Source organism: Salmo salar, chromosome ssa01 (assembly GCF_905237065.1).
Source record: "Salmo salar chromosome ssa01, Ssal_v3.1, whole genome shotgun sequence".
Taxonomy (NCBI): domain Eukaryota; kingdom Metazoa; phylum Chordata; class Actinopteri; order Salmoniformes; family Salmonidae; genus Salmo; species Salmo salar.
Genome location: NC_059442.1, coordinates 166,097,371 through 166,112,195, shown reverse-complemented (window position 1 = coordinate 166,112,195; position 14,825 = coordinate 166,097,371). Strand labels below are relative to the sequence as shown.

The 14,825-nt window shown below is 39.3% G+C and overlaps 1 protein-coding gene across 1 annotated transcript in view; it reads left to right on the top strand.

The window, feature by feature from the left end:
- The window catches only part of slc27a6 (solute carrier family 27 member 6), a 44,987-nt gene that overhangs the window by 11,326 nt on the left and 18,836 nt on the right, over window positions 1-14,825 (top strand). The window contains exon 4 of the mRNA XM_045693823.1: window positions 1,809-1,933. Coding sequence (XP_045549779.1) covers window positions 1,809-1,933 — 125 coding nt within the window. The remainder of the gene's footprint in view (window positions 1-1,808; window positions 1,934-14,825) is intronic.

Sequence of the window (14,825 nt, the reverse complement as noted above, 5' to 3'; positions counted from 1 at the left end):
CAGTGTAGTTAATGGACCTATATTTCATATATGCTATCGCAAAAATAATCATTTGGTTGTGTTTATGAAGGCCTTGGGTAACATTTAGAATACGATTTTGTATTTTATTTCAAATAAAGCTATAGCATTTTCATTACTTTGTTACTGTAGGCTATATGTAAAAACAAAGAAAATGCTTAAAAGTGTTCAATTATGAGCAGTCAAAATGACTGCTTTAGTGGTTCTAATGTTAAATGCTGTCCTAACTTGCCGTCATGGTAATGGCTGTACAATTAAAGGGGGAAGTTCAGTATTTTACAACTTAATGGGGGCAGCTGGTAGCCTAGTGGTTAGAGTGTTGGGCCAGTAACCGAAAGGTTCCCGGGATTGAATCCCCGAGCTGACAAGGTAAAGAAATATGTTCTGCCCCTGAACAAGGCAGTTAACCCAGTGTTCCCCCTGTAGGCCATCATTGTAAATAAGAATTTGTTCTTAACTGACTTGCCTAGTTAAATAAAAAAACATTTTTTTAATGTTAGGTTTTAATGTTCCTCACCCTGCAAGTCTAAGCCTTTAGATCTACTAAGCCAACTTACAGAATTGTTTAGCTATTTAATTTAGAAATGTTTTTTTGTTTTTTATTACAAAATGATTTGATGAAACATTGAATTTGGCCTTTACTGCTATAGCCTATAGAAAGTCATTGAAAAGCACATTTTGTACATGGCAAAACACAGTAAAAAAGTACATAATTAGGAATAAGGTTTTGAAGTATCTGCCCTATATATCTATCTGAGAGATCTAAGAATTATTTAGTCGATTTTTAATTTTATTAATTTTATTTTTCCTTTTTTTTTTTTCTTGTCTGGATCCTCTCGTGTAGAAAAACACAGCTTTTACAAGCCCTGTGTTATGAAATAGGCAAAACTTTAAATTCAAAATGGCGTCATCATCTCTCTCTCTCTCTCTCTCTCTCTCTCTCTCTCTCTCTCTCTCTCTCTCTCTCTCTCTCTGTGTCTCTCTCTCTCTGTCTCTCTCTCTCTCTGTCTCTGTCTCTCTCTCTGTCTCTGTGTCTCTCTCTCTCTGTGTCTCTCATTCTTTAGCTTATCTTGATATCTACAATATAAAATGAGAATAATTGTCTAGTCTCCCTTGAACTATCATCATAGAACTGTGCGTTTCTCGGTCTGTCTACCTGTGTCTCTCTCTCTCTCTGTGTCTCTCTCTCTCTGTGTCTGTGTCTCTCTGTGTCTCTGTCTCTCTCTCGTGTCTCTGTCTGCTCTGTCTCTCTCTGTGTCTCTGTCTCTCTCTGTCTCTGTCTGTCTGTCTCTCTCTCTGTCTCTCTCTCTTATTTTTAAATGTTTTTTTAAGTAGTCTCTGGGCCAATAAAAACTCCAGTCCATACTTTGATTTATTTCAAATAGCCACTACAAACTTCAGATAACTCTAGGCACCGCTAGCATAAAAACCAATGGCAGTGGTATGGGCAACCGTGCAATTATCAAGTTGAACTTAATGTCTCTGTATAAAGTGTTTTATAAGGCATTTATAAAGAATTTGTCAAGCATTTATTAACAGCTTATAAGAAATATGATGTAATAAATCTAAGGATTTATCGGTATTTGAGGCAACTTAACTACTTCTTCTTGTATGTATAGTACATCTAAATCAGCAACATGTTCCTGCTAGGGAATAGTCAGCTGAGTGAGTTTCCTCCCTCTATTCTTTCTCCCTCCATCCCATATGGATCATGAGAGCTTTCTATCTCTGACATTTTGATTTATATTTCTCTGTGATTTGAAATGTGTGTTGTGTTTTCTCTCCCCCAGGCGCTACCTGTGTCTTGAAGAAGAAGTTCTCAGCCTCACAGTTCTGGAATGACTGTAGAAAATACGACGTGACCATCTTCCAGTATATCGGCGAGCTCTGTCGATATCTGTGCAACCAGCCTAAGGTAATAATAACTCATTTTCGCATGGTTCGCCACTTTTTCTCAGTATAATCTTCATGTGTTTATTTTTCTTTGAGGTGTACAACCTGTATTTCAATGTCCCTCTTTAACCTCTATTTCACCTGTCCTCTTTGTTCTATCTTTACTTAGTACAGTCAGTCCCTTCAGAAAGTATTCACACCCCTTGACTTATTCCACATTTTGTTATGTTACAGCCTGAATTCAAAATTGATTAAAAAAATAATCTCACCCATCTACACAATACCCCATATTGACAAAGTGAAAACATGTTTTAAGACATTTTTGCAAATGTAGTGAAAATGAACTACGTAAATATATAATTTACATAAGTATTCACACCCCTGAGTCAATACATGTTAGAATCACCTTTGGCAGCGATTACAGCTGTGAGTCTTTCTGGGTAAGTCTCCTCTCTGGGCAAGTCAACAGCCAGTGGAATCGCGTCGCGCGAAATACAAAATCTCATAAATGCTATAACTTCAATTTCTTAAACATATGACTATTTTACACCGTTTTATAGATACACCTCTCCTGAATCGAACCACGTTGTCCGATTTCAAAAAGGCTTTACAGCAAAAGCAAAACATTAGATTATGTTAGGAGAGAACCCAGCCAGAAATAATCACACAGCCATTTTCAAAGCAACTAGATGCATCACAAATACCCAAAACACAGCTAAATGCAGCACTAACCTTTGACAATCTGTTGAAGGAATTTAATATCTTGATGATAATAATCAATAATCAATTCGCCTTGACTAATGCCCAAGGTTTGTAAGACAATGGGTTAAAATAATTAGGCAAGGACTCAGCTTTCTGCAAAAGGTTTCTGTAGCTTTATTCATGAGAACGTTCTGGCGTCAGGATAACAAAACAGTCATTATATAGTTCTTGCTTACTTACGCACATGCATTTACACACAATCCGTTGGTGACCTGCAACCCCCATAAACTTCTCACAATGTTTATCACCTTCTGGCTCAGCCTGTTCCTTTCCTTCAAGGTTAGGAACTCTCTGAGGTTTTACTCCCTTGACCATCTGCTTCTCTATCTCTCTATACTAATTGCATACACACATTTCATTCCCTCTCCAGTGGTTCCGGAACTAATCAGACTAATCGATCCCTACATTGATTATTCATTAAACCTACTGTATGACTAATAATTCATCATGGTTTATTGATTCATTTACCTTTATTAGATAATTCTCTTATCACAATCTTCATCAGATGACACTCCTAGGACATCATGTTACACAATACATGCATTTTTTGTTTGATAAAGTTCATATTTATATATAAAAACAGCATTTTACATCGGCGCGTGACGTTCAGAAAATCTTTTCCCTCAAATGCTTCCGGTGAATCAGCGCTACAATTTACAAAATGACTATTCGAAAACATTGTTAAAATGTAATATTGTCATTCAAAGAATTATAGATTAACATCTCGTGAATGCCACCACTTTGCCAGATTTAAAAATAACTTTACTGGGAAATCACACTTTGCAATAAACGACGTGGTATGCTCAGAAAAATAGGCTAGGCGATACATGTTAGAGCCATCTTGGAACCATCAACCATCAAAAATACTATTGTAAATATTCCCTTACCTTTGATTATCTTCATCAGAAGGCACTTCCAGGAATCCCAGGTCCACAACAAATGTAGTTTTGTTTGGAAAAAGTTAATAATTTATGTCCCAATAGTTCCTTCTTGTTAGCGCGTTCCCGAAGGCTACTCAAAATGTACCGTAGTGTGCGGGACTTGTCGTCACGAATGTGCAAAAAAAAAATATTTAACCTGTTGGTGATAGGGGGCAGTATTTGCACGGCCGGATAAAAAACGTACCCGATTTTAATCTGGTTACTACTCCTGCCCAGTAACTATATGCATATAATTGTTTGATTTGGATAGAAAACACCCTAAAGTTTCTAAAACTGTTTGAATGGTGTCTGTGAGTATAACAGAACTCATTTGGCAGGCCAAAACCTGAGAAGATTCCAAACAGGAAGCGCACTCTCTGACTATTTCTTGGCCTTCTTGATCATCTCTAACCAAAACAGGGGATCTCTGGCATAACGTGACATTTTCTAACGCTCCCATAGGTTCTCAGAAGGCGCCAGAATGATGAATGGTGACTTTGCAGGCCATGGCTGAAAAACAGTAGCGCATTTGGATAGTGGTCGATCTGAGAACAATGAGACTGTGGCGCGTGCACGAGCCGACACCATGTCTTTATTTTTTGGTCTTTGAACGAAAACAGGGTTTCCCGGTCGGAATATTATCGCTTTTTTACGAGAAAAATCGCATAAACATTGATTTTAAACAGCGTTTGACATGCTTCGAAGTACGATAATGGAATATTTTGAAATTTGTCACGAAACGTGTCGGGCGCGTCACCCTTCTTTACCCTTCGGATAGTGTCTTGAACGCACAAACAAAACGCCGCTATTTGGATATAACTATGGATTATTTGGAACCAAACCAACATTTGTTGTTGAAGTAGAAGTCCTGGGAGTGCATTCTGACGAAGAACAAAGGTAATCCAATTTTTCTAATAGTAATTCTGAGTTTGGTGAGTACCACACTTGGTGGGTGTCAAAATAGCTAGCCTGTGATGGCCGGGCTATCTACTCAGAATTTTGCAAAATGTGCTTTCACCGAAAAGCTATTTTAAAATGGGACATAGCGATTGCATAAAGGAGTTCTGTATCTATAATTCTTAAAATAATTTTTTTTTTGTGAACGTTTATCGTGAGTAATTTAGTAAATTCACCGGAAGTGTTCGGTGGGAATGCTAGTCACATGCTAGTCACATGCTAATGTAAAAAGCTGTTTTTTGATATAAATATGAACTTGATTGAACAAAACATGCATGTATTGTATAACATAATGTCCTAGGAGTGTCGTTCTGATGAAGATCATCAAAGGTTAGTGCTGCATTTAGCTGTGGTTTGGGTTTTTGTGACATTATATGCTAGCTTGAAAAATGGGTGTCTGATTATTTCTGGCTGGGTACTCTGCTGACATAATCTAATGTTTTGCTTTCATTGTAAAGCCTTTTTGAAATCGGCCAGTGTGGTTATATTAACGAGAGTCTTGTCTTTAAAATGGTGTAAAATAGTCATATGTTTGAGAAATTGAAGTAATAGCATTTCTAAGGTATTTGAATATCGCGCCACGGGATTCAACTGGCTGTTGAGTAGGTGGGACGCAAGCGTCCCACCTAGCCCATAGAGGTTAAGTTCCTTCAAACATGTCAAACGTTGTATAACATAAATCTTTAGGGCCTTTTTCAACCAGAGCTTCAATAATATTCAAGGCGGACGATTGCATTGTCTTACTAAACGTTTCGAAAGGGGAGGCTAGCCATGGGCGGCCGCGTCATAGTAGTAAATGGCCCTCCCCCTGTGACCAAGTTCCACAGCCTCTCTTTGGGTCAGTTTGTACCATAGAAGACTCAAACCACTTTGTAAAGACTGTCGACATCTAGTGGAAGCCTTAGGAAGTGCTAAATGATTAATAAGCCCCTGTGTGTTTCAATGGCAAAGGTTTGAAGTGATTTCCACACATCAGATTTCCATTTCCTGTTAGGATTTGTCTCAGGGTTTTGACTGCCATATGAGTTCTGTTATACTCACAGACACCATTCAAACAGTTTTAGAAACTTTAGGGTGTTTTCTATCCAAATCTACTAATTATATGCATATTCTAGTTACTGGGCAGGAGTAGTAACCAGATTAAATCGGGTACGTTTTTTTTATCCGGCCGTGAAAATACTGCCCCCTATCCCCAACAGGTTGCTTTGGACACCTGGATTGTGCAGTATTTGCACATTATTATTTAAAAAATTCTTCAAGCTCTGTCAAGTTGGTTGTTGATCATTGCTAGACAGCCATTTTCTAGTCCTACCATAGATTTTCAAGATGATTTTAAGCAACGTATAAAAGAAGCAACTTGGTAAGCAACTCCAGTGTATATTTGTGTTTTAGATTCCTGTCCTACTGGAAGGTGAATTTGTCTCCCAGTGTCTGTTGGAAAGCAAACTACCAGGTGTTCCTCTAGGATTTTGCCTGTGCTTAGCTCAATTCCATTTATTTTTGTCACAAAAAAACTCTAGTCCTTGCCGATGACAAGCATACCCATAACATGATGCAGTCACCACCATGCTTGGATTTGCCCCAAACATAATGCTTTGTATTCGGAACTTAAAGTTAATTTCTTTGCAGGTTTACTTTAGTACCTTATTGCAAACAGGATGTGTGTGTTGGAATATTTGTATTCTTTACAGGCCTCCTTCTTTCTTACTCTGTCATTTAGGTTAGTATTGTGAAGTAACTACAATGTTGATCCATCCTCAGTTTTACATTTACATTTTAGTCATTTAGCAGACTTACAGTAGTGAATGCATACATTTCATACATTTTTTCCCCCGTACTGGTCCCCAGTGGGAATCGAACCCACAACCCTGGCGTTGCAAACACCATGCTCTACCAACTGAGCCACACGGGACTTAAACAGTGACGTTATTCCCCTGAAGACTGGATTCTGGAGCACAAGATCGTCCTTCTGATCTCTGTAAAGATGGACCTCTTTTGGTTTTAGGTCTGGTCTCTGCCACTCTACTGACTGATACACAGCACTGCCAGTGCTTCTCAGGGTGCAAGGCAGGATGGCATCATCACCAACTAAGGCCACAATTTCGCCGAAAGGTGACTAGTTTGCATCCCTGGTACACGACAAGAAGCATCTTAAATCGTTAAAACCGTTTTCTCCTATCACAGCCATTAACCTCTATGGGACCCCTTCCCATTCTCATCCCGGTAACAGGATTGCTTGACAAGATGGCAAAAATCGAATTATTTCAATTTCTCAAATAATCAACTATTTTACACCATTTGAAAAATAAACATCTCCTTAATCCAACCACATTGTCTGATTTCAAAGAGGCTTTACGGCGAAAGCATGAAGTTAGATTATGTTAGGACAGTACATAGACAAAAAATTACACACAGCCATTTTCAATGCGAGGACAGGCGTCACCAAAAGCAGAAAACCAGCTAAAATTATGCACTAACCTTTGACAATCTTCATCAGATGACACTCCTAGGACATTATGTTAGACAATACATGCATTTTTTGTTCTATCAAGTTCATATTTATATCCAAAAACAGCATTTTACATTGGTGCGTGACGTTCAGAAAATGTATTTCCCCCAAAACTCCCGGTGAATCAGCACTACAATTTACAAAAATACTCGTCATAAACGTTGATAAAATATTAAACTGTTATTCAAAGAATTATAGATTAACATCTCCTGAATGCAACCGCATTGACAGATTTCAAAATAACTTTACTGGGAAAGCACACTTTGCAATAATCTGAGTACTGTGCTCAGAAAAATACACTACGCAATACAGATAGCTGTCATCTAAATGCATAAATAGCATTAGAAATATTCACTTTAATAATCTTCATCAGAAGGCACTTCCAGGAATCCCAGGTCCACAACAAATGTTGTTTTGTTCGATAAAGTTCATAATTTATGTCCAAATAACTGTTGTTTGCGCGTTCAGTCAGCTACTCAAAATGTTGGACGCGCGAGGAAAATGTCACGACGAAAAGTCAAAAAAGAAATCTATTTATGTTCGTTCAAACATGTCAAACGTTGTAAAACATCAATCTTTAGGGCCTTTAGAACGTGAAGATTCAGTAATATTCTAACCGGGCCATTTCAGTGTCTTGAAAAATGTTTTGGAACAGAGCTACCTCTTGTGTGAATGCGCACCAATGAACTGACATCCTTCCCTGGGTCACCAACTTCCCAGCCTTCTCATTCGGTCTCTGTTCATCATAGATGCCTCAAACAACTTTCTAAAGACTGTTGACAACTAGTAGAAGCCTTAGGAAGTGCAAAATGAATCCTTAGTCACTGTGTGTTCGATTGGCAATGACTTAAAAAACCTACAGGCACCAGATTTTTCATTTCCTGGTTGTATTTTTCTCAGGTTTTTGCCTGCCATATGAGTTCTGTTATACTCACAGACACCATTCAAACAGTTTTAGAAACTTCAGAGTGTTTTCTATCCAAATCTACTAATAAAATGCATATTCTAGTTTCTGGGCCAGAGCAGTAACCTGTTTAAATTGGGTACGTTTTTCATCCGGCCGTGAAAATACTGCCCCCTAGCCCAGACAGGTTAAACTCTTAACTTTTTGAAAGTCACCATTGGCCTCTTGGTAAAATCCCTGAGCACTTTCCTTCCTCTCCGGCAACTGAGTTAGGAAGGACGCCTGTATCTTTGTAGTGACTAGGATGTATTGATACACCATCCAAAGTGTAATTAATAACTTCATCATGCTCAAAGGGATATTCAATGTCTGCTTTTTTACATTTTTACCCATCTATCAATAGGTGTCCTTCTTTGAGAGGCATTGGAAAACCACCCTGGTCTTTGTGGTTGAGTCTGTTTGAAATTCACTGCTCGACTGTATGTGTAGGTTACAGAGATGAGGCATGTTAAACACTTATTGCACATAGTGATTCCATGTTATTATGTAACTTGTTGAAATGTTTTACTCCTGAACACATTCAGGCTTGCCATAACAATTCATTTGTAAACATTTTTAAAACCATAATTCTCTTTTGACATTATGGGGTATTGTGTGTAGGCCAGTGACACAATCTCAATTTAATCAATTTTAAATTCAGACTGTAACACAACAAAATGTGAAAGTCAACGGGTGTGAATACTTTCTGAAGGCATCTGGCTAACAAGTCCACTGATTGTATCATCAAATGACTTAATCATCATTTGGTCTTTATGAAAATCTTATTTGTTGCTGAGAAATTCCCATCACCACAAACCCCCTCCAACTTCCCTACCTGAACTCCCACTGCACTAGCATCACAAGCTGACAGGAATTTGGTTATATAAAAAAAATATTCAATTTGTTCCAATAATTATACTTTTCCAAGGCGAGAAAGTTCTTTTCGGTCACAGCTACTCCCCGAACAAAGTAGTGATCGGAAAACATTGTGAGCGATTTGTGTTGCGTTTTCATGGCTATAGGACAACAGGGACTTTTGTTAGGTTGTCCGTGTTCCAAATCTGTATCTGTTTCCCCTCTCCTCCCTATCAGGATAGAATAGTTCCACCCTGGCTGACCGGGCCGAACGAGAGTGCAGAGCTCAAAGAACTCTTTGTCCCCTCTTTCTCTTTATCTCTCTCCCTCTGTCATCCTAATGCACGTGGGTGGAAGGCTGGCAGTGGCACAGGCCTCCCCACAGATGGACAAAAGTTGACACATTCAGTACGCACACACACACACACTGTCACACAAGGCAAGCATCCACACACACACACACAACATTCATTACAAGTGCTCTTGACGCATACACACAGGCCGTATATACGGTACACACAGGCCTTGAGGCCATAGTGACCTAAAGCGCTATCTCACGACAATTTCACAACGGCACAGAGGAAAATGAACCACAAACAAAAAAAGCACACAAGGCACGCTCAAGCATGGAATGGCAGGGCCAGGAGCAGGCCTCATTCTTTCGCCATTGTAAGGGGTCCAAACAGATATGAATGGACGAGTATGATATTATTCAATCTGTCCTTGTGCTTCTCCAGTCTGGCGGCAATTATTGGGAAAACGGAATGTGTGAGTGGATGAGCAAACATGGGCGGACGTCTAAGACATGGGGGGCAGATGTCACTTTTAGAAAAGCACTGTGACACAGCCAGCTTCAGAATGTACACACATATGTAACCGATGTGAAATGGCTAGCTAGTTAGCGGTGGTGCGCGCTAATAGCGTTTCAATCGGTGACGTCACTTGCTCTGAGACCTTGAAGTAGTAGTTCCCCTTGCTCTGCAAGGGCCGTGGCTTTTGTGGAGTGGTGGGTAAAGATGCTTCGTGGGGTGTCAGTTGTTGATGTGTGCAGAGGGTCCCTGGTTCGAGCCCAGGTTGGAGTGAGGAGAGGGACGGAAGCTATACTGTTACATACATGCATGCATACATACATACATACATACATACACACTACTGTTCAAAAGTTTGGGGTCACTTAGACATTTCCTTGTTTTTGAAAGAAAAGCTAATTTTTTGGTCCATTAAAACATCAAATTGATCAGAAATACAGTGTAGACATTGTTAATGTTTAAATGACTGTTGTAGCTGGAAACGGCAGATTAAAAAATATATATATATATATGGAATATCTACATAAGCGTACAGAGGCCCATTATCAGCAACCATGACTCCTGTGTTCCAATGGCACGTTGTGTTAGCTAATCCAAGTTTATCATTTTAAAAGACTAATTGATCATTAGATAACCCTTTTGCAATTATGCTAGCACAGCTGAAAACTGTTGTGCTGATTTAAAGAAGCAATAAAACTGGCCTTCTTTAGACTAGTTGAGTATCCGGAGCATCAGCATTTGTTGGGTTGGATTACAGGCTCAAAATGTCCAGAAACAAAGACCTTTCTTCTGAAACTCGTCAGTCTATTCTTGTTCTGAGAAATGAAGGCCAGTCATTTACATTTAAGTCATTTAGCCTCTATGGGCTAGGTGGGACGCTTGCGTAACAGCCACTTGCAGCCTGTGGCGCGATTTTCAAAACCTTAAAAATCCTATTACTTCAATTTCTCAAACATATTACTATTTTACAGCTATTTAAAGACAAGACTCTCGTTAATCTAACCACACTGTCCGATTTCAAAAAGGCTTTACAACGAAAGCAAAACATTAGATTATGTCAGCAGAGTACCAAGCCAGAAATAATCAGACACCCATTTTTCAAGCCAGCATATAATGTCACCAAAACCCAGAAGACAGCTAAATGCAGCACTCACCTTTGATGATCTTCATCAGATGACAACCCTAGGACATTATGTTATACAATACATGCATGTTTTGTTCAATCAAGTTCATATTTATATCAAAAACCAGCTTTTTACATTAGCATGTGACGTTCAGAACTAGCATACTTCCGGGGAATTCGCTAACATTTTACTAAATTACTCACGATAAACGTTCACAAAAAGCATAACAATTATTTTAAGAATTATAGATACAGACCTCCTCTATGCACTCGATATGTCCGATTTTTAAAATAGCTTTTTGGTGAAAGCACATTTTGCAATATTCTAAGTACATAGCCCAGGCATCACGGGCTCGCTATTTAGACACCCGGCAAGTTTAGCACTCACCATAATCATATTTACTATTATAAAAGTTTGATTACCTTTTGTTGTCTTCGTCAGAATGCACTCCCAGGACGTCTACTTCAATAACAAATGTTGGTTTGGTCCAAAATAATCCATCGTTATATCCGAATAGCGGCGTTATGTTCGTGCGTTCCAGACACTATCCGAAATGGTAAAGAAGTGTCGCGCGCATGGCGCAATTCGTGACAATAAAATTCTAAATATTCCATTACCGTACTTCGAAGCATGTCAACCGCTGTTTTAAAATCCATTTTTACGCCATTTTTCTCGTAGAAAAGCGATAATATTCCGACAGGGAATCTCCTTTTCGGCAAACAGAGGAAAAAAATCACAAAGGCGGGGGCGGGGGTCACGCGCATAAGCCCAGAGTCCCTTGATCGGCCACTTGAGAAAGGCGATAATGTGTTTCAGCCTGGGGCTGGAATGACGACATTCTGTTTTTTCCCGGGCTCTGAGAGCCTATGAAGACGTGGGAAGTGTCACGTTAGAGCAGAGATCCTTAGTAAAAGATAGAGATGGAAAAGAAGTTCAAGAAATGGTCAGACAGGCCACTTCCTGTAAAGGAATCTCTCAGGTTTTGACCTGCCATTTGAGTTCTGTTATACTCACAGACACCATTCAAACAGTTTTAGAAACTTTAGGGTGTTTTCTATCCATATGTAATAAGTATATGCAAATCGGGTATGTTTTTTATCCAGCCGTGTCAATACTGCCCCCTAGCCCTAACAGGTTAGCAGACGCTCTTATCCAGAGCGACTTACAAATTGGTGCATTCACCTTATGATATCCAGTGGAACAACCACTTTACAATAGTGCATCTAAATATTTTAGGGGGGGGGGGGGATTAGAAGGATTACTTTATCCTATCCTAGGTATTCCTTTAAAGAGGTGGGGTTTCAGGTGTCTCGGGAAGGTGGTGATTGACTCCGCTGTCCTGGCGTTGTGAGGGAGCTTGTTCCACCATAGGGGTGCCAGAGCATTCCATGCGAGAAATTGCCAAGAAACTGAAGATCACGTACAACGCTGTGTACTACTCCCTTCACAGAACAGTGCAAACTGGCTCTAACCAGAATAGAAAGAGGAATGGGAGGCCCCGGTGCACAACTGAGCAAGAGGAAAAGTACATTTGAGTGTCTAGTTTGAGAAACAGACACCTCACAAGTCCTCAACTGGCAGCTTCATTAAATAGTACCCACAAAACGGCAGTCTCAACGTCAACAGTGAAGAGGCGACTCCGGGATGCTGGCCTTCGAGGCAGAGTTCCTCTGTCCAGTGTCTGTGTTCTTTTGCCCATCTTAATCTTTTCTTTTTATTGGCCAGTCTGAGATGTTTTTTCTTTGCAACTTTGCCTAGAATGTAGGCCGTCATTGTAAATAAGAATTTGTTCTTAACTGACTTGCCTAGTTAAATGAATGTAAAAAATATATATATCTGTACATAGGGCAAACTTCACTGCAGAGCCATTGGTCTTTTTCAACCATTTCAGTCATGCTCTCTTCCCACCAAAACTGACCTCCTTGAATGAAATACTTGTTACCACAGTATTATTTCATTTATTTAACCTCGGTTAATCTCAGACTTCCTCGTTTAAACAATCTTTATCCCAGAGGAGACTGGCAACAAATAAAAACTGAGCCAGTATAAGGAATACAGACCACGGCTAAATAAAAACCCACATTGATGACTTCAAGTATTGAGAATATTCCTTAAGCATTTTGTAACGTTATTACCAATTATTCTTCATATTCACAGGCAATTTCTACAAAAAAGGCTAGATTGGTGTCCATAGACTTGAAATCACTGGCCACTTTAATAAACGGAACACTAGTCACTTTAATGTTTGCATATCTTGCGCTACACATCTCATTCATTTGAAGCCGGAAGTTTACATACACTTAGGTTGGAGTCATTAAAACTTCTTTTTCAACCACTCCACAAATTTCTTGTTAACAAACTATAGTTTTGGTAAGTCGGTTAGGACATCTACTTTGTACATGACACAAGTCATTTTTCCAACAATTGTTTACAGACAGATTATTTCACATATAATTCACTGTATCACAATTCCAGTGGGTCAGAAGTTTACATACACTAAGTTGACTGTGCCTTTAAACAGCTTGGAAAATCCCAGCAAATTATGTAATGGCTTTAGAAGCTTCTGATAGGCTAATTGACATCATTTGAGTCAATTGGAGGTGTACCTTTGGATATATTTCAAGGCCTACCTTCAAACCTAGTGCCTCTTTGCTTGTCATCATGGGAAAATCAAAATAAATCAGCCAAGACCTAAGAAACAAAATTGTAGACCTCCACAAGTCTGGTTTGTCCTTGGGAGCAAAAGCCTGAAGGTACCACGTTCATCTGTACAAACAATAGTATGCAAGTATAAACACCATGGGACCACGCAGCCGTCATACCGCTCAGGAAGGAGATGCGTTCTGTCTCCTAGAGATGAACGTACTTTGGTGCGAAAAGTGCAAATCAATCCCAGAACAACAGCAAAGGACCTTCTGAAGATGCTGGAGGAACAGGTACAAAAGTATCTATATCCACAGTAAAATGAGTCCTATATCGACAACCTGAAAGGCCGCTCAGCAAGGAAGAAGCCACTGCTCCAAAACCGCCATAAAAAAGCCAGACTACGGTTTGCAACTGCACATGGGGACAGAGATCGTACTTTTTGGAGAAATGTTCTCTGGTCTGATTAAACAAAAATAGAACTGTTTGACCATAATGACCACTGTTATGTTTGGAGGAAAAAGGGGGATGCTTGCAAGCCGAAGAACCCCATCCCAACCGTGAAGCACTGGGGTGGCGGCATCATGTTGTGGGGGTGCTTTGCTGCAGGAGGGACTGGTGCACTTCACAAAATAGATGCCATCATGAGGTTGGAAAAGTATTAAGGACAACAAAGTCAAGGTATTGGAGTGGCCATCACAAAGCCCTGACCTCAATCCCATAGAAGATTTATGGGCAGAACTGAAAAAGCGTGTGCGAGCAAGGAGGCCTACAAACCTGACTCAGTTACACCAGCTCTGTCAGGAGGAATGGGACAAAATTCACCCAACTTATTGTGGGAAGCTTGTGGAAGGCTACCCAAAACATTTGACCCAAGTTAAACAATTTAAAGGCAATGCTACCAAATACTAATTGAGTGTATGTAAACTTCTGACCCACTGGGAATGTGATGAAATAAAAGCTGAAATAAATCATTCTCTCTGCTATTATTCTGACATTTCACATTCTTAAAATAAAGTGGTGATCCTAACTGACCTAAGACAGGGAATTTTTACTAGGATTAAATGTCAGGAATTGTGAACAACTGAGTTTAAATGTATTTGGCTAAGGTGTATGTAAACTTTCGACTTCAACTGTATATACAGTATTCTATACTATCCTACTCTTAGTTTTTGCCGCTCTGAATCGCTCGTCCATATGTGTATATAGTCTTAATTACGTTATTTACATATTTGTGTATTGGGTATATGTTGTGAAATTGTTAGATATTACTTGTTATATATTACTGCACTGTCGGAGCTAGAAACACAAGCATTTCGCTACATCTGCTAAACACGTGTATGTGACCAATAAAATTTGATATGTGTATTATTTTACATTTCAGTCATTTAG